Here is a 21,583-nt window from a genome sequence, read left to right as displayed (position 1 = left end):
ATACCAAATGTCTTCTTTGATATAATGAGAGCAACTAAGAACAGAGCAGGGAGGAAGAGCAGGAACAAAAGATTAACATTAAACAGATACATGAGGTGGGAGGGAAAGGGAGAGAAAAAGGAAATTGCATGGTAATGGAGGGAGACCCTCATTGTTATACAAAATTACATATAAGAGGTTGTGAGGGGAATGGGAAAATAAACAAGGAGAGAAATGAATTACAGTAGATGGGGTAGAGAGAGAAGATGGGAGGGGAGGGGAGGGGGGATAGTAGAGGATAGGAAAGGTAGCAGAATACAACAGTTACTAATATGGCATTATGTAAAAATGTGGATGTGTAACCGATGTGATTCTGCAATCTGTATTTGGGGTAAAATTGGGAGTTCATAACCAACTTGAATCTAATGTATGAAATATGATATATCAATAGCTTTGTAATGTTTTGAACAACCAATAAAAATAAATAAATAAATTAATTAATTAATTTAAAAAAAAATTTCACAGCCCCTTGACGAACAGAAGGTGAGAAGGAAGGGCACTCCCGCACCTGACCAAAAGAAATAAACTGGGTAAGTACCAAAAGACATTCAATCCAAAAGGGCCTTCCTGCCACAAGAGAAAAAAAAAAAGAGGCAGGGACATCTAAAAGTATATTTCTTTAAGTAACCCAATAGGAGACAGTAAAACATAGATGATATTCAGAAAGACTCTTCAGAGCTCTTCAGAGAACATCTCATTTCCAAACCATAAACACTGTACACCCCTTGGTACTCAGCCAATGAGGAAACTGGGAGAGACCTTGCGCTCAAAGGGATAAAACAATGGTTGTGCCCAATCTGGGGGTATCTGCTTCCCTCAGATACCCAATCTTATAAGACCATTATTAAAGTCTTGCTTTTTGCTATACAGTGTGTCTCTTAATCCATTCTTTGGGTTTGGACAGGTGAGCATGTTTCTCACAATATTTAAGGTAAAAATAAAATATTTGAGCTAAGGCAAAGATTTCTGTGTTAATCAGCTTTTTGTTCCTGTGACTAAATACCCGACAAGAACAACTTAGAGGTAGAAAATTTTGAGCTCATAATTGAGTTTCAGTATATGGTCAGCTGATTCCATTGCTGTAGGCCGGAGGCGAGGCAGATCATCTTAGTAGAAGGGCATGACAGAGGGAAGCTCCTCAGCTCATGGTAGCCAGGCAACAGAGAGAGAGAGCGCCAGAAGTCAGAGACAAAATATAATCCTGAAGGGCATGCCCCCAGTGACCTACTTACTCCAGCCATACCACACCTGACTATAGTTACCCCCCATAATCCACTGAAATTATTAATCGATATCAAAAGGATTAATCCACTGATTAGATTACAATTCTCATAATCTGATCATTTTACATCCTAACATTTCTTCATTGGCACATGAGCTCTTCAGAGAACATTTCATATCCAAACCATAACAATTTCTGAAAAGGGTATGGACAGAGAGGTTAATGTTTGACCTCTCTTCATTTCTGGCTGGAGAAGCAAAAATAAATTCTCAAGTCTGTAAAGCCTTATGAGAATAAGACCCTGCACTTTCCCTAGGGTTGAAACTGCAACTTCCAAAACAAACTCAGATTGTCTACCTTTCGAATGGCTGCACAAAAGGAGATTTCCCTGGGAAACTCTGGCTCTGGAAGGTGAGACCAAGGGAGACGAAACTTCTCTGGAGGCCAGAGCCTTGACTGTCCATAAAAAAACAGGACCTGAAACTAAGGCAGGCAGTGATAAAGGAAACAAAGATCTACAGTGCTTTCAGCCCCTCCTCAAGGAACAATTCTTTGGGCTTTCTTGGCTCTGTCCTTCGTTTTACTATGAAAAGATGCTGAACTATTTCAGCATGAGAAAGCATCAGATTGATATTCTGATTAAATAAAGACAGCATAGATAAAAGGCAAAGGAAATCCTTTCAAAACAAAGCCTATAATGGTAAAATGTTCAGAGTAGCATTTCTTCTACAACATCACAACCCCTAATCTAAACAAGGTAAACCTAATAACTACCATTCATGCCCTTGTGGCAAGAATCGGAATATTTCTTCCTTTTTTAGAGATACAAATGATCCTAGAAGCAGATTTTTAACAATGGAACTATAGAGCTCCAACAGACCAACTGCACCATGAAGATATCCTGACCTTTTTTAGGATAAGCATAATGATGTGATGCCCACATCTTTCTGCATTCATTCTTTCAAGGTGTTGTCTCCTTCTCCTTTTGCCTGATCAGTCTTCTATCATAAGCCAGGCTATTTGAAATTCTAAAGAACTACCAACCCAATAACCTGACTGCATGTTGATTGGTTCCAGACAACTAGAAGGCACATTCCCCTCAAAAGGCCTTCCTTAGTCAGGTTCATCATTTATTCATCACTAGATGTGGCTTTACTGCCAAAGGGATCAACTCTTGGAGTTCATTCCCCTCCATACTGTCTGTGGTGAATCTCACTTTTTATTTGCTTTTACTAAAACAGAGAATGTGACCTAAGATCTACTGATAAATGGTGTGTGTATTTATCCCCCCACTAAAAATTCTGATTTCACTGTATCACACTGAAACATGAGTAGAGATGTGCATAAGTGCAAAAGTAACCTTTAAGGCAATAAGGCCAAACGATTCTGCCATTGGGATGTCCATCCACACTTACCTGGAAAAGGCAGCCCCCAAAACAAATGCAGCATACTCCTTCACCAGGGGCTCTGTGCTATTCAGCCCATTGATTACCACTTGAAGGCCACCGAAAGACAGTAGGTCCTGTGCATTATCCATCTGCAACAAAGGTATTACTTAGTACAGAACAGACATCCAAGAAGGAAGAGCTCTTCTGAAGGCCTTTCTTTTGGTGTCTATCCAAAAACAAGTTTAAAACCAAGTAAAAAACAATAGTGGCCTTTTTAATAAAGTAGGAAAAACACATGTAAAAACAAAATAATTTTTTTAATAATCTCAAATTTGAGAACTCCTAATTCTTCTAACACAATTCATGAGTACCTGCGTGGGAATCAGGGGAAATGGCACCTAGCTATTGCTTATGCCAAACATATCTTGGAAAATTATAATACCATAATGAGTCACAAGGCTTAATCCAAACACACAAGCTGTTAACACAAAGAATCTGGCATCATGAGCATCACTAAATGGTGCCATACTATCTGCTGATGTCCAACCCCAATGAGTGCAGTGGAGGCAACAATTAAAAAAAAAAAGGCACTGATTTTAATTAGAAGCCAGGGACTATAAACGGAGTGCTATTGTTGGTGAGGGAGAGCTACACTGAAGACGTTCATAATAAAAGTCACTCTCCCAAAGGCTTTAGTCTAGGCCTGCATTACTAGGTAGTGGCTATGTGTAGTGCAGAATATTTCCATCATCATGTAACTCTAATAAGCTGAGTGACTAATATATTTAAATAATGAATCCAAGTGATTTTAAAGTGGTCTCATTACAAAGAAATCAATATTAAATAATTACTAACTTCTTATCGTATATCTCTAGTTTGACTTAAAATGGTCAGGCTGATTTTTGTGGCACTTAAGACTATTATTTTAAACTAGTACTAAATTAACATTTTAATAACTAACTTTCTAAATCCTATATTTACATTCATATGTGAAAAAAAAAATCAGAATCAATCTCCCCCCTCCCCCACTCTCCATGCATACTTTGTTGCTACAAAGTCTGTCTCATACTCACTCACTGATACTTCTCTACAGATCATCAGGAAACTAGGGCCCAACAACAACATGAGGGCTTTCCACCTTTTTCCTCTAGATTCTATAGAGCCATTTCCTACCTGATTGTGTCCTTGCCTTTTCCTCCAAACTAGCAGTGGGCTCTGACAGAGAAATCAAGCATGAAACACAGTATATGTCCCTGTCAATGTTTTTAGGTGGGCTTAGCCTATTTTTACCACTTGGAAGATAATTTTAAACATTTTGATAGAATCTCCACATGAATAGAGGCTTTGTTTGTTCATCCACTGTTGCAGTTCCAATGACTAGAATAGTGTTCAACATACAGTTAGGTATTCAATAAATAATCACTGAACCAATAAATATGAATTTGATCAGGAAAAAAATGTTCCTGAAATAAAATTCCACTGTGAATTTCAAAAGCCATCTGGGGTATCTGTGCTAAGTGGTACCCTAGACCTGAAACAACAGCCAATCTAGGCTGCAAAATGAGCATGAAGTCTGGTCTGCCATGCAGTCCCAGGCCAGGGCCAGGATTTTTCTGCCCCAATCTGTCCTCGAGAACAGGAATGACTATTGAGCTAAAGCCTGGCAAACAAGGAAGATTCAAATTGAGTGCTTTGCTGACATTAAATGCCTTCTTTACTCACATGCAATGATTTTAAAATACATGAATTTGCTGCCTGTTCTTTGATCCTTCTTGCTGTAGGTTTTCCAGATATTAAACCATGGCTCAGAATCCTATCATCTCATTCCTGGGATGGCCACTTATCAAAGCTAGTATGAATTCCTGGCAGGGCAGCTACCACTCTGTTGACCCAAAGCAACACAGCCCAGAATCACAGAGGTTCTGTTCTACCAATTTATCCATATTACTACAACAATAATGAAGTGTAATATAAATGATGACATTTATATAAGCACTTTAGCCTTTTAAAGTGTTTCGTCATTTTTTATTTTACTGGCAGCGAAGAAGAACAGTGTCGTTATGCCCACTTCACAACAAAAGGTGGGTCCTCCCCAGATTCACACAGAAGATGGCATGAGCAGAGCCCATGTGCTCCAGCTCCCCATCTGCATCTGGAGCCAGAACTTTTCTCAAGATGGGGTCAGACAGGTGGATAGGAATATAAGGAGGGAGTGCATTACAAAGGGGACAAAGGAACTTATACCAACACTCAGGAAGAAAGAACAGAACCAGAGCAAGGATAAGATAATAAGAGAATAGGAAAAAGAGAAAGTGAGAAATGGAAGTAAAGAACTGAGGAGTCCCACAAGGAAAAACAAATATATTGCCCTAGTTTAGATAAGACAGATAAAGGCTGTTCCTCATAAATAACTTGAAAATTGTTACGACACACAAGGTTTTGCTTTTCACATATGCTATTTTAATAATTTAAATATGGCTGTGAGGAATCCTTGGGAAGACCCAGTTCAGGTCCTTGAAGCCTATGGTTCCTTGAGCTTCCATTCAGAAATTCTGGAATGGGAAGAGACAGAAAAGTTCCTGGCTAGAAAAGTCCTCACTTCCTCAAAGCCAGCACTACATCACCTCAACTCCCCATCACAACTAGAAATCAGGGCTGAGAGGAGTCTTCTGGAATCTCTCTGTAAAATTATAATTTAACATTGTTTCATGGAAGCCTGATGGGCCAGTCCAAGCCAAGGACTTTAGACTTCCAATCAAAATGAATATTTATGACTCAGAATATTTATGAACCTCTGCCAACAGAAAGAGTTTGGCCTTGACCAGAGGAATAGTTCCCACTATTCTTTAGGCTAAATTTGGTAATGTTCATTCCCTCTAGTGACCTTTGAAAGTAGAATGGGATATATCACCCTAGGAGTGATGATGCCAGGTGACTAGAGGACCTGCAGAAAGAAAAAAAAAAAAACTTTATTGGGGCACTTCTAGCCAAGCCTCTTGAGTACTTATTCATACCTAGATAAGTTCCCATTCATTTTGGTCTTTCCTATGCAACTAAACCAATAACCTAGGGCTGGGGTTGTAGCTCAGTGGCAGAGCACTTGGCTAGCATGTGTGAGGTACTGGGTTCAACCTCAACACCACATAAATATAAAAAACAAATAAAATAAAGGCATTCTGTCCATCTACAACTACAATTTTTTTTTTTTAAATAACCTATAGGGGCTAGGATTGTGGCTCAGCCTAGCACGTGCAAGGCCCTGGGTTCCATCCTCAGCACCACATAAAAACAAATAAACAAAATAAAGGTATTTTGTCCAACTACTTCTAAAAAAATAAGTATTTTTAAAAAATAACCTATAGAAATCTGATATCTAAACATCCATCCAAGTATGTTGAAATAAAAAATAAAGAAAAGCTATAACATCAGAGCAGGACTGAACTAGACAGTAACCCCTAAGATTCTTAATCCTTTGCCTCTAACCGAAAAACTGTGGGAGTTTTTGTTTCTTACCCTAGAGAGAAAACTGGAAAGGGGAAAGAGAATTTAGGTGTGTTCCCTGCCTCCTGCCTCCTGCCTCCCGCCCCCCGCCCCAGAGGAACACAGTCCTGCTTTTGAGACCTAAGAAAGAGTTATGAGCAGAGAAAGAAGGTGAATAAGCTGCTTCATAATTCCTGCAGATACAGTGCACACTCACCCTCTTTCACCACAGAAGTTGGCAAAAATCCCAAACAAAGAAAAACTCTCTTTAGTTTATAAAGAACAAAGATACAGGCTGGGGATGTTGCTCAGTGGTAGAGTACTTGCCTCGCATGTACAAGACCCCAGGTTCAATACCCAGCACCACAAAAAAACAAAACCAAAGATGCTATAGTACATGGGAGGACACTGAAGATCTATATGGATCTCAAACAAGATTTTGACTACTATTACATAGCCCCCTGGGCCACCATTGTTACTAGTCTGGGTTACTCACAAGAGCCTCCTACCTGGTCTCTGCTTCTACTCATTCCCCTTACCTTCAGTCCAATTCTCAACATGGCAGCTGGAGGGGTCCTTTTAAAAGTAAGTCAGATTTTTCAAGTTTCACTCTTTGTCATGGTCTACAGTTAAGTCCTCCATATTCTTCCTCCCACTATCTCTGAGCTTCATCTGCTTCTCCTCTCCCTCTTTGCCCTACTCCAAGTATACTGACCTCAAACATACAAGGCATCTCCCACCTCAGGACTTCTGTACTTGTTGCTCCTCCTGCCTGAGATAATCATTCTCAACACAGCCAAATTCCTTCCCTACTCTCCTTTTTACTTCTCTATACCATTTATCACCTTCAACATATTGTGGTGGGGTACCAGAGATTGAACTCAGGGGCACTTGACCACTGAGCCACATCTCCAGCCCTTTTTTGTATTTTTAAAATTTATTTATTTATTTTAATTTGTTATATATAATGGCAGAATGCAACTCAATTCATATTACACATATAGAACACAATTTTTCATGTCTCTGGTTGTACATAAAGCAGATTCACACCATTCATGTCTTATACATGTACTTAGGGTAATGATGACCATCTCATTCCACCCTTCTCTGTATTTTATTTAGAGACAGGGTATCACTGATTTGCTTAGTGCCTCACCATTGCTGAGGCTGGCTTTGAACTTGAGACCCTCCTGCCTCAGCCTCCTGAGCTGCTGGGATTATAGGTGTGCACCACTATGCCAGGCCTCAATATATTATTTATAATTTACTTATTTGGTAACTGCCTCTGCTAGAAAGTAAACTCCAATTTTGTTCACAAATGTATCTCAAGTGCCTGGGACTTAAAGTTAGCATTCAATAAACTCATTTCTTGAATAAATGAATGGTTTCTCTTTGCTCCTTCTCTTTACCTCCACACATTCCCTTTTGAGCTTCATTCAAAAGGTACCAATCCAGGATATGGTGGCAAACATCTGTAATCCTGTGACTTGGGGGTCTGAAGCAGGAGGACTGCAAGTTTGAAACCAGATTCAACAACTTAGCAAGGCCCTAACCAACTCAGTGAGATCCTGTCTCAATATGAAAAATAAAAAGACTTAGGGATGTGGCTCAGTGGTTAAGCATCCCTGAGTTCAATTGAAGAAGAAGAAGAAGAAGAAGGACGGAAGGACGGACAGAAGGACGGAAGGAAGGAAGGAGAGAAAACATACCAGTTTCCTATGATAAGCACAGTCATCAGATTAGTGTAGGGTCAGATTAGAGGTTGAAGGAAATCTTGTGTTGCTTTCCCAGCTCTAGCCTTATTAGCTGGATGATATTGAGCCATCACATTATCTCTCTCTGCTTCATTTTTCTCACATAAAAATTGTATTAGCTGGGTGCAATGGTGCATTCCTGTAGTCCCACCTGTTGAGTGAGGCAGGAAGATGATGTGGGCCTAGGAGTTTGAGACTAGCCTGGGCAGCATAGTAAGATCCCACCCCCCACCCCAAAAAAAGCAAAATAATGGGATAAATAGTGATGGCTACTATAAGGCAAGCTGTGGAAATCAATGAATTAATATACACAAAACACTTGAAGCAGAGTCTAGTATATAATAATCTCAATAAATATTAGCTATAGAAGTCTGAGCAGTTACTTTTCCATGATGAACTCTCAAATTGTTTTACGGATTAAGGCTAAAATTATTAAGAGCAGGATATTCCTAAACTTAACTCTCTGACTCCCCAGTTCCCACTATTTATGCTAGCCTCCCCCTGGCCACTATGCTCCAGGCACACCAATCATTCCCAGGTTCAACCTCACCATGTTCTTCTCTGCCCCAGAATCTTTGTACATGTTGCTTACTCTGTCTGGAATGCTCTAATCCAAGGCAAACTTTCTAAAATTAAATATTTTTTATTTTGTGAGGCATACAGTTTCTGTTACAATTACTCAACTCTGCCATTATAGCATGAAAACAGTCTTAAATAATACACCAACAGTGGTGGGTGTGTCCCAATAACACTTCATTTACAAATACAGACATCAAGTCCGATTTGGCCCATGGGTGGTAGTTTGCCATCGCCTATTCTAAAGCCTCCTCTTTACCTAGAAAACTTCTAATAATGCTTGAATGCACAGCGCCAGCACATCCTTGAGAAACCTCTCTTTATTGCCCCTGACTAGGTATTAAGTTCAACTATGATATATTCCCACATCACCTTCTGGAGTCTATCATGATCTTAAATTACCTCATTATTTCATTGTTAAAGTGTTCATTTGCTCACTATTTGACTGTTTATCCTTCCAGACTATAAGCTACATGGGATAGGAACTACAGAAATTTTACCTCTGTTGTATCCTCAGTGTTGAAAAAATAAAGGAGGTAACAGTATAAATGAAAAAGAGCTTGGTCTAGTCTCTAAGAATATATCTAACTACAAGAAACATTGGCTAGATTGAAAACAGTCTATGCCCTGGAAGAGAAGTAAAGATGCTGATGCCATTTTCTCAGGGGCTTATGGCCAGAGGTTATCTTTGGAGCTATTAATTAAAAATTAGACTTATGGACATGGAAATACAATACCTGATGGACATAGTACTCAAGATCAAAGAGTGCAGCAATTTTCTCTTCCAGGCTGGAGCTGGAACTGTTGAATTTGTTGATCAGACGGACCATGATCTGCATGTCAGTTTCAATGACAATATTCAGCTCATCAAACTCCTTCTTCAGTTCCTCAATGGGGCGGAAGAATCGCTTTACCTCAGCCTGTCTTGCCTGAGGACAGCAACAAATAGATGATCAATTTAACTGATTGGAGACACCTCCCAAAGACTTCTATGGTCTACTATGGATGCCCACCTTTACAGAACTGCTGTCCTAATATTTATAATCTTCTCTAATCTGTACTTTCAAAAATCCTAATTGTACACAGGTGTACAATTCGTTCAACTGTTTGAAATGGCTAAATTACTGAATGTATTATGCTCAAATCTCAATTTTCTCTCAATCCTTGCCCACCCCCCAAAATTTTTAAATGAAATTATGTTAGAGGTGAATAAAAGACTTTAATTGGATATTTTATGTATGTGGCACTCCATTTTCTTACCAGTTTTAGAGGATAGTCTTTATAAAGACATTTTGAAAGGTCACAGTGGTTTATGTATCTATCTTCCAAGAAGAACTAAAAGGAACGAATATTTATAAAAAGCAGGATGATGAGCAGCTGTCAGCCTCAAATCACCCATTTATTACCAATGGGTTTCTCTCCCCAGCTACAAACACTTCATGGAAATACCAACCAAAGACATAAATCAGCCTCTCTTAAAAACACTGATCTTTAAAAAAAAAAAAAAAAAAAAAGACTGATCTCCTAGCAGAGCAATCACATCTATGGGGCACCACACCCTGATTCTCTGAGTTAAACCAACATGAAATGTTCTCTCTGCACCCAGACAGAAGACTCTGGATGGCTGCCAAAGCCAGGCAGACAGGTCTGAGAAGGCTGAATCATTTTCTAGAGCTATGGGATGATAGGCAGGTGGCAATGATAAGAAACTAGTGATCTGTACCTCCTAAGATGATGGTGGGAGGAGGAGGAGGAGGGGGAGGGGGAGGGGGAGGGGGAGGGGAGGGGGGGGAGGGGAGGGGAGGGGGGAGGGGAGGGGGAGGGGGGAGGGGAGGGGGAGGAGGGGGGAGGGGAGGGGGGGGGGAGGGGGAGAGGGGGGAGGGGGGAGGGGGAGGGGAGGGGGAGGGGAGGGGAGGGGAGGAGGGGGAGGGGAGGGGAGGGGAGGAGGGGGAGGGGGAGGGGAGGAGGGGGAGGGGAGGGGGGGAGGGGAGGGGGGGAGGGGAGGGGGGAGGGGGAGGGGGAGGGGGAGGGGGGAGGGGAGGGGAGGGGGGGAGGAGGGGGAGGAAGGGGAGGGGGGAGGAGGAGAAAAATTTTAATTTGAAGTAATTATAAACTCAGGAAATTACAAAAATAGTACTCTATCCCACTTTCTCCAGGGGTACCACTTATATAGCGATAGTTCAGTATCAAAACCAAGAAAAGGACATAGGTACAATGCCATTAACTAAATTACAGGTCTCAGTCAGATTTTACTACTTGTTACATGGTCTCATTTGCAAGTGTTTATGTGTGATTCTATACACTTTTATTTAAGCTACAAATTTATGAACCCATAGAATGACCAAGCTATGGAACTGTTCCACCACAACTCCAATGTGCAACCTCTTGTCCCTGCTGCCTGCAGCCTTCTGCAGTATGAGGAATGAAGAGGGAGGATTATTTTTACCACTGAGCTATATCCCTAGCCCTTTTTATTTCTTCCTTTGAGACAGGGGCTCACTAAACTGCCCAGGCTGGCATCAAGCTTACAATCCTTCTGCCTCAGCCTCCCAAGACGGTGGAATTATAGGCATGTACCATAGTAGCTGGCTGTGCAAACTCTTTATAGATGTACCTAGTCCTCTCACTATACTCCCTCCCATCTCCATGTCCTGGCAACCACTATTTGTTCTCCATCTCTATAATTCTGACATTTGGAGAATGTTATATAAATGGAACCATACAGTCTGTAACCTTTTAAGACTGTTTTCTGTCATTGAGCACAATACTCTTGAGATTCATTCAAGTTACTGTACATATCAATAGTTTACTTCTTTCTATTTTTATTAAGTTGCATTCCATCATATAGATGCTGTTTGTTTAACCATTCACTGCTGAAGAACATCTGAGTTGTTTCTAGACTTGGGCCATTATGAATAAAACTGCTATGCACATTTGTATATAAGTTTTTGTTTAAATATATGTTCTTATTTCTCTAGGATAATCGGCCAAGAGTACAACTGTTGGGTTATGATAATCATGTTTTGTTTTGTTTTTTATATATTCTTTTTTTAAAAACTAGGGATTAACTCCAGGGGTGCTTAGCCACTAGGCCACATCCCTACCCCTTTTTATTTTTTTAATTTTTAATTTTTCTTTTGAGAGAGAGACAGAGAGAAAGAATTTTTTAATATTTATTTTTTAGTTTTTGGTGGACACAACATCTTTATTTTATTTTTTATGTGGTGTTGAGGATCGAACCCAGTGCCCCGCACATGCCAGGCGAGCACGCTATCGCTTGAGCCACATCCGCAGCCCCAATTTTTTTTTTTTTTTTTAATTTTGAGAAAGAGTCTAAGTCAAACTGTTTTCCAGAATGGCTATACCATTCTACATTCTGACCATGAATGTGTAAAAGATCCAATTTATCCGTATCCTCACCAATATTTAGTATTATCACTTTTTTATTTTATACATTCATTTAAATATGTACTGATAACTCACTACAGATTTAACTTAATGGCTAATGATGTTAAACATCTTTCCATGTGCTTTCCTTCCAGCCATATATTCTCTTTGTTAAAATGTCTGTGTGCCTACACATTACTTAAGTGTTATTAGTTTTACTATTTGAGAGTTCTTTACATATTCTTTTTTTTAAAAAAACTAGAGATTGAATCCATGGAGTGCTAAACCACTGGGCCACATCCCTACTTCTTTTTAGTGTGTGTGTGTGTTTTAATTTTGAGAAAGAGTCTCACTAAGTTGCTTAGGTCCTCACTAAGCTGCTGAGTCTGGCTTTGAACTTGTGGTCCTCCTGCCTCAACACCCCTCCTCCCAGTTGCTGGGGTTATAGGCATGTGCCACTGCTCCCAGCAGGAATTCTTTATGTATTTTAAAGCTCTTTGTCAGATACAGATAGTCCTTGCTTTGCATGCATATGCACCAATTTCAAAACATAAAGTTTAAATAATACCAATATCCCAAAATAACTCAAATTTCAGTTACCACAAAATATTAACTACAAGTAACCACATAAAGTACAAACTTTGCTGCTAGATTTTCAGTTTGAAAATCACTATATAAGTTTTTTTTAAATGTCTATCATGAGCAATGATTGATCACATGACTTCATTGCAAATGACTAGTCACTGCACATCTGTTACTCAGTTCACACACTGATGCAAAGTACAGAGTTATGTGGCCTCATCTCTCAATTATGAACCCATGTGACATTCTATAAAGATAGATAATTGAAAGAAAGTTTGCTGCACTTTCATCTTTGCTGGCCAAGAAATGAAAAGTGGTAACTTTGGCAGTAAAATTCAAATTAAACATACAAGGAGTTGTAAAAGAAAGAGAATGGAGGGATGTTGACACTGATGTTGTTTGATAATCTCTAAATATGTAGCCAGAACTTAGCAAAGGTAAACTTCAAAAATAAAACTAATAGTGATAAAAAAGATGATGTGGCACTGGCAAAAAAAAAAAAAAAAAAAACCTTCACACTATAGGAACTCACAAATTTCACAACATTGAAAGCACAATGGATAAAATGTTGGAAGCTACCATACTTAGAAAGGAGTATAATAATTCACCAAGCATAGAAAAGATGCTCTCTGTCATATGAGGAAAAGCTAAGCATTGTTCAAACTGCTCTTTGTAAAACAACCCAAAAACTTGACAAAGAAATAAAAACTTTCTCAATGTTTCTAGCGCTTAAAATCACAGTGCATTAAATGAATATTAGTATTGCTACTTCTTCATTTCTGTATATGTTTATAACTGACATATAGTTTTTAGTGTATGGCAAAAAATGTTAAGTCATCAAACAATCATTAATTTTTCCATTGATTACTAAGATTGCTCTACAGAGTTTCAGCTGGCAGTCATTTTGATAGTCCCATGTGATAACAAAGTGAAGACAGCTAGTATGCAATTTCTCAATATTTTCTAGCCAGCAGCTTCTTTTTTCTTTCTTTTGTGACACCCCGCCCCCCACCCCCTGTACCAGGAACACTCAAACATTGAGCCACATCCCCAACACTTTTTATATTTTATTTTGAGACAAGGCCTTGATAATTAGCTGAGGCTGGCCTTGAATTTGTGCCCCAGCCTCTCAGTTGCTGGGATTATAGGCATGTGCCACTGTGCCAGGCAGCAGCTTATCTTTCTGATGATTTAATATGATCATTCACACAGCAAAAGTTTTTAATTTGAAGTCCAATTTATTCATTTTTCTTTTGTGGTCTGCACATTTTTTGTCACTTCTTAAAATCTCTTTACCTGGTCCTGCTTTCCAAAGATTTCTCCTATGTTGAATTTTAAAAGTGTTTTTTTTTTCTTTAAAGTTTTACATTTTACATTTAAATCTATACTTTTGGATGTATTTTGTAATAAGGGGTAGGTTTTCACTGCCAGAAATCAATTGGGTATATTGGTTTGGTTCTATTTCTGGGTTCTCTATTCTGTTACATTGATCTATGGGTTTTTTTGTTTTTGTTTTTTCTCTCTACCAACACACATTGTCTGAATTACCATAGCTATAGAGTAAGTATAAAATCAGGTAGAGTGATATCTCTCACTTACTCTTTCTCAAAATTGTGTTAGCTATTTTATTTCCTTCATCTTTCTATATAAACTTCAGAATAAACTTATCTATCTATATAAAAAACCTTGCTGGGATTTTGATAGAAATTGCATTTAACCTATAGATCAATTTGAGGAGAACTGACATTGTTACTGTGTTGAGTCTTTCAATACATGGACACAGTACATCTCTTTACTTACTTAGAATCTTCTTTAACTTCATCATCTTTCATCAACTCTTCATTTTCAGCACATAAATCCTATAAATGTCTGGTTGCATTTATTCCTAAATATTTCATTTTGGGAGAAACTATTGTAAATAGTATTTATATTTTTTGTCTCAATTTCCACATATTCACTGCTAGTATATAGAAATACAACTGATTTGTGTTGGTTTTGTATCCTGTGTCCCAACTGAACTCATCAATTATAGAATATTGTTCTGTGTTTTTAGAGGTTCTTCGGGATTTATTCATAGGCAATCTATGCCATCTGAAAATAGGGATAGGGATAGTTTTATCTCTTCCTTTCCAACTACATGCCTTTTCTTTCCTTTCCTATCTTACTGCATTGGTTAGGAATATGATGCATGAGTGGTGAGTGAACTATCTTACTTTGTTCCTGATCTCAGTGGCAATGTTGAATATAGATTTTTTTGTAGATGCTCTCAACCGAGTTGAGAAAGGTTTCTATTCCTAGGTTACTGAATTTTTATCAGAATGGCTGTTGAAGTCTATCAAAGGTTCTCTGTGCATCAATAGATACATGATGAGGCGATTTTTCTTCTTAAGCCTGATGATATAGAGGGTTACACTGATTGGTTTTTGTACATTGAAGTCACGCATTCATGTAATAAATCCCACTTGGTTATAATGTATAATGTTTTCATAAATTGCTAGATTTATATTTATTAATGTCTTGATGAGGATTTTTGCAGATATCTTCATGAGGGACATTGGTCTTCAGATTTTTTTAAATATATTTTAGTTATCAGTATAACATTAGCCTCATAAAATAACAAGTGTTTCAGGGGCTGGAGTTATGGCTCAGTGGTAGAGTGCTTGCCTAGCATGAGCGAGGCCCTGGGTTCGATCCTCAGCACCACATAAAAATAAAATAAAGGAATTATGTCCAACTACAACTAAAAATATTCCTTTTGCTTCCATTTTCTGGAAAAGATGGTGTAGAATTGATGTTAATTATTTTTAAATGTTTCACAGATATCTCCAGTGAAATTATCTGAACTTAGAGACTTTTTTATGGAAGGGTTTTCATTGTAAGTTGAGTTTCTTTAATGATTATAGTTTCAGATTATTTCACATTGAATAAGTTTGGATAGTACATACTTTTAAAAGAACTGGACTGGTTGTCAAATTTATGTGCATAAAGCTATTCATGGCATTCTCTTATTTTCCTTTTAATGTCTATAGGATCTATAGTGATATTCTTGGCCTTATTTCTGATACTGGTAATTCATATCTTATTGCTTTGTCAGTCTTTTTTTAAAACAAACAAACCAGGGATTGAACCCAGGAGTGCTTAAACACTGAGCCACATCCCAGCCCTTTTTATATTTTTAAGTTAGAGACAGGGTCTTGCTAAGTTGTTTAGTGCCTCACTAAATTGCTGAGACTGTCTTTGAACACATAACTCCTGCCTCAGGCTCCAGAGAGCTGGGATTACAGGTATGTGCCACCATGCCCACCTATTTGTCAGTCTTTCTGGAAGTCTATCACCGTGGGTTTTGTTCATTTTCTGTGTTTTTATGTTCTCAATTCCATTGATTTCTGTTCTTTATTATTTCCTCCTTTCTGCTTGTTATGAGCTTATTTTGATCATCTTTTCCTAGTTTCTTGAGGTGGGACCTTATGTCTCAGCTTTTAGAGCTGAGGTCTATATCTTCTCTAATATAAGCTTTTGGTGCAACAAATTTCCCTTTCAGTTTCAGATATATCCCTTCGCTTTTGATTACAAAAAAAAAAAAAAAAAAAAAGAGCCATAGAGATTGAACTCAGGGCTTTGCGCATGCTAGGCAAGCACTCTCCCTCTGAATTACATTTTTACTCTATATTATCATTTCATTTAAATATATTGTGATTTGTTTCATAACCCAGGATACAGTTTTGGTAAATATTCCATGGATGCTCGAAAAGAAAGCATTCTGCTGCTGTTGGATGCAATGTTCATATTATTCATCTATTTCACATCCTTACTGATTTGCCCTCTAGTAGTTCTACCAATTCTGAGAAATGAATGTTGAAGTTCCCAAATATAATTGTGAAACTGTCTTTTTCTTCCTTTTAGTTCTGTCAGGTTTTGCTTCATGTACTTTGCTATACAAATAAAAGTCGGGTGCATACACATTAGGATTACCAAGTATTTTAGCAGATTGACCATTTTATCATTATGTAATATTTCTGTCACTAATCATTTCCTTTGCTCTAAAGTCAGCTTTAGCTGATGTTAATATAGCTACTTTTGTTTTTTTTTTAAATTAATGCTTGAATGATATGCTTTCTTTCTTTCACTTTCTACCTACCTTTTTATCATTATATTTTTTGAGTGGGTTTCTTGTAGAAAGGAAAATATTTGGATCATTTTTTAAAAATCTATTATGTGTTTTTAATTGGTATATTTAGACCTTTACATTTTAATATAATTGTTGATATTTCAGATCTCAAGTTCGGCTTTTTATTTTTTGTTTTCTGTTTGTTCCCTGTTTTTTTAATTTTCCTTTTCCTGCCATACTGTAGCAAGGCAAGGTACATATTATAGGACACCATTTTGATTTACCTATAGCGTTTTGAGTGTGTTTATATAGTTTTTTTTATATTGATTGCTCTAATTTCTTAATTTTCCTTTGTCTGAGAATGTTTTGATTACCCTTTTAATCCTGAAGGTTATTCATGAATTATGTAGAATTTTTTATTTGTTTAACATATTTTTATTTATATGTTTTAGTTGTAAATGAACACAATACCTTTATTTTATTTATTTATTTTTATGGGGTGCTGAGGATCGAACCCCGTGCCTCCCACATGCTAGGCAAGTGCTCTACCACTGAACTACAACTGCAGCCCTAATTATGTAGAATTTTGAGTGTCAGTTTTTGTTTTGTGGCACTTGAAAAATGTGCCACATACTATGGCCTCTATAATTTCAGAGAACGTGGATTTCCCCAGAACGTGATTATAGAGTGCTGGTGTGAGTTCGGGAATAAAGAGTTGCTGTTTGAATCTACAAGCTGTGTGGTGGCTCGTGATTTTGTGCCCAGCCAGACTGCAGCATTTGGCGTCCCGTGCGGGGAACGCCTGAAACTTGGAGGTAAGTGAAATTTCTCGCCCTTGAGGAAGAGAGAAAGAATGGGTGAGCATTTCAAAAAACAATGTGTTCCTTTTTTGATTTATTTTGTTTTTATTTCAAGTTGCCTGTTCCTAGAACTTTCTCAGGCAAACTTGGGAAAATGGTTGACTCAAGGTTTGAAGTTGTTCGCCTCCAAGGAAGAAAAATTGTTAGAGGAAAGAGGCACCCCAGTAAGACCAACAATAGTTAGGACATATGTTGATACAATACAAAAATGTAGCTCATGCTTTTTAAAGACGAGTTATTAAGTATATCAATGGGACCATCATGGTATCCTGTAGAAAGATTTTTCTTCAACAAGAAAGAGATGGCTAGTTCTGTTTACTACATTTGTCTAAGATCTTGGTTTTTACAGACATCTGATTAATTTACAAGGCTAAAGTGTTAAAATATCAACCACTAAATATGAAATCAAGTACTCTTTACTTATTAAGTTCCATAAGGTAATATATTTAAACATTATGTGTGTTTTCATAAATTGGTAAATGGAAAAAAAGTTTAATATTGCTTTGGTCTGTGTCTTTGCTAAAACAAGGTTACTAAGAGTTAAGATTCTATCAGGTGTAATTTATATACAAAGAGTATAAGAAGTTTCAGTTGGGTTTCAATCATAGTATTATAGTACCATAAAAAAACATGAAAGTATTTCATCTTATTAAAGTGGAGTAATTTGTCTAAATCAGAAATTTTATAAGAGTTGTTTCAAAATGTGAATTTATAAAAAGGGTTAACGGTTAAAAAAGAGATAGAAAAAGATTCAAGATGTGGAAATATATTTTAATATAAAAGGTTAAAGGAAAAAGAAATGTTTCTAGATGAGATAATCTCTGTGTGGTAAAGTAAAAAGTTGTAAAATGCCATTTAAAAAGATTTTGAGGAAACTAGACTTACTTTAAAAGCTTGAAAAAGGAAGAAAGAAGAAAAAGGTATTTGTACATGGCAGATTGAGACAAAGCTTTTCAATGGAGTTAAAAAAAAAAAAAAGCCTTTGGTTGACGGGCAGCCATGTAAACTAACACTGAAGCGATTTAAACAGAATCTAAGCCTCGTTTAAAAGAGTGAAGTTGTAGGTGGTGAAAAAGTACATTTAAAAGTACAGTATAGATGATAATTAAAAGGCTTTTTAAAAGGTTAAATTGAAGGTGGTCGAGATACCTTCATGGCGGAAAAAAGAAAAAAGAGATATAAAAAGATTCAAGATGTGGAAATATATTTTAATATGGAAGGTTATAAGAAAAAGAAATGTTTTTAGATGAGATAATCTTTGTGTGATAAAGTAAAAAGTTGTAAAATGTCTAAGTAAGTTGCAAAAGGCTTTAAAAGGTTAAATTGAAGGTGGTTAAAATGCCTTCATGACGGAGGAAAGATTGCATCATTCGAAGCCTAGTTAATCGTAAAGGCATTACTTAAAAAAAAAATGGGAAGATAATAGGATAAAAGATACTTAGATAAAGAAGATTAAAAATTTGAAGTGAAAAACTTTAAAGACAGAAGAATAGAAAGTTAAAAAGAAAAAAAGATAGAAAAGATGTAGGAAGATAAAAAAGATGTAGGAAGACAATAATTTTAAACCCACAAAATAGGAAACAAAGGAAAACTAAGAGGAAAAAAAAGCAACTAAGGGTGAATGTACAAACCTTAGGGGTGGAAAAATTAGAAGATAGAAATAAGATAAAAAATGGTTGAAAATGTCAAGTAAGGTATTTCAGATAGAAAATGCAAAAAGCTAAGACAACTATTAGATACAGACATATACTTATTAAAGCAAAAAGAGGGAATTGGAAAGGGGTATATATCCCCCAAAGATAAACTTAAAATAACCCTTTTTACTCTAAACTTTTTAAATTTGGATACATAAGGACTTAGTGCTGCGGAAAGACATATGTATCCAAAAAATGTACATAAGCCTAAGGTACTTTGGAAAGATATTCTAACAGGACAATGGAAAGGTCCTGACCCAGTGATTGTCTGGAGTCGGGGTTTTGTTTGTGTGTTTCCACAGGGAGAACAGCAGCCGATTTGGATTCCAGAGAGATTAACTAAAACAATTTCTACAGATCGAAAAGAAGATGATTTGACTCAAATCCATAACAGCTGATATCCAGAACTCCAGCTTGGCCATTCTTACATCTGCGACAGTGATTAACCAGGATGCTTTTTTCAATAGCTATTTTATTATTGCATTTTCCCACATCATAAAGTTCTATTTTATTTTTTGAGCTCATACAAACCTAGGTTAATGTTTTTCTGATCAGTTTTATTTTTTGACTGTGGAGTTTTTAAACATTGCAATGGAGATTTCACCTAGGTAAAGCTACAAGGCCTTTACTATTTTCTTATGTGTTGTACGTTTGTGTGCACTCTTGTGTTTTGTGTTGTATGTCTGTATGTGCGTATGTCCATATTTCTTATATGAGGAGTGCTCATGAAAAAATGGATCATAATTATTATTATTTTTTTTATTCACGTGATTTAAATGGTTTAATTTAAATTAGGTAAACAGCTGTTAAGGATTGTTTTTAAAGGTGGTTAACAGATCTGTTTGTTTACTTTCACCTTTCCTTTTAATTATATTTAATAATTCTTTTCAGGATAATGTCTCTTTAGCATCATTGCCAGAATTCCTATCTTCATCCCAGTGCCGGTGAAGACAAAGATAAAACCAAACTACAGCTTCTATGATAGCTATCACAGTAAACTGTATAAACTGATGCATCAATGAATATAACTCAACATGTAATGCTCAATCAAGGACTCGATTTACTTTGGGAGGAAATGGACATATTGATAGACCCCTCCGCTTTGAACTGCTTGCAGAACTTGCCTGGACTATGTAACTATCGTTTGGTGCAGCAAATTGTGGTAATGCTGGCATATCTTTGCTGATGGTGTCACCAGTGATGCAATTTTTCCCAAGGAGCCGTCAATTGGCTTGGTGTCGTGGCATTTCTGTATCCTCCTCCCTTCTGCTAGTGATGGTCTAAAATTTGGGGGCCAATGGCTATATGCTGGACCGGTAGTCAGTGACGGGTATGATCCAATTGCAGTGGTATCAACCTAAGACAGGAGGCTGACGCCTAAAGGTCAGTTTTCCGATGACGGGTAAGAACCATATGTTGAATTGAACAACCTACCAGGCACGGTCCTTAAGCCACATTAACCTCACTCCCCCACTGGCACCAAGGCCAAATTTGGGGGCCAACAGAGGTGAGGCAAAGAACCTCACCCCCCCACTGGTGCATAGACCTATCCACAAGTATGGCTGTATGCTGGACCGGTAGTCAGTGACGGGTATGATCCAATTGCAGTGGTATCAACCTAAGACAGGAGGCTGACGCCTAAAGGTCAGTTTTCCAATAACAGGTAAGAACCATATGTTGAATTGGACAACCTACCAGGCACGGTCCTTAAGCCACATTGCTTGTTGTTTAATTAATCATAAGGGGGGAGATGCTGGGAGCCATTAGCCAAGTAGGTATGACAATTTCCTTGCCAGCGTACCCCATGTTGCTTAGTGGAAGGACTCGTGGAAATAGGACATTTTGCAATGACATTGCATCTAAGGTGACCTTGCTCAAGGACCAGGGCAGATCCGGGTTTAGGGTGTTCCCGGTTTAGGATGATCCGGGTTTAGGGCGTTCCCGGTTTAGGACTATCCGGGTTTAGGGTGTTTCCAGGTTTAAGGTTATTCCTGCTGGGAATAGGGCGTATCCTGCTGCCTGAGTTCCCCTTGAGTTTTCACGGGATTCAGACAGTGTTTTTTGGGAGACAGAAGCCCAGTGGGGGTGGATTTGGGCAGAGAACGTGGATTTCCCCAGAACGTGATTATAGAGTGCTGGTGTGAGTTCGGGAATAAAGAGTTGCTGTTTGAATCTACAAGCTGTGTGGTGGCTCGTGATTTTGTGCCCAGCCAGACTGCGGCAGATGATAAATTCACTATCACTCAATAATTGCTCTCCTATATTGTTCTTCTAGTTGCTTCTATTTTCTGTTTTTAGTTTTCAGAAATTTATGATGCACCTTGGGATTGACTTCTTTCAGTTTATCCTATGGAGACCACTTAGCTTTGTGAATCTGTGGGCTTATTATACCTTTCATCAAATTTGGGAATTTGTTAGAAACTGTTTATTTTTCAGTTCCATGTTCTTTCTCCTCTATCTGGAATTCTAATGACACAAATGTTAGAATTTTTA

At 37.7% G+C, this 21,583-nt stretch overlaps 1 protein-coding gene across 8 annotated transcripts in view; it reads right to left on the bottom strand.

Annotated features, from left to right (window-relative positions):
- The window catches only part of Sil1 (SIL1 nucleotide exchange factor), a 262,407-nt gene that overhangs the window by 81,658 nt on the left and 159,166 nt on the right, over positions 1–21,583 (bottom strand). For all 8 annotated transcript variants that reach the window (XM_046460366.2, XM_046460368.2, XM_046460365.2 and 5 more), the window contains 2 exons: positions 9,197–9,388; positions 2,677–2,798 (listed from right to left, as the gene is read on the bottom strand). In XM_046460366.2, the coding sequence (XP_046316322.1) occupies positions 2,677–2,798; positions 9,197–9,388 (314 nt within the window). The remainder of the gene's footprint in view (positions 1–2,676; positions 2,799–9,196; positions 9,389–21,583) is intronic.

The sequence above is a fragment of the Marmota monax genome, unplaced genomic scaffold, assembly GCF_021218885.2.
Source record: "Marmota monax isolate L192 unplaced genomic scaffold, Marmota_monax_Labrador192_F-V1.1 WCK01_AAM20220418_F8-fsc00006, whole genome shotgun sequence".
In the NCBI taxonomy this organism is placed as follows: Eukaryota; Metazoa; Chordata; class Mammalia; order Rodentia; family Sciuridae; genus Marmota; species Marmota monax.
Note: the sequence above shows the minus strand (reverse complement) of the source record. Positions and strands in the feature narration are given on the sequence as shown.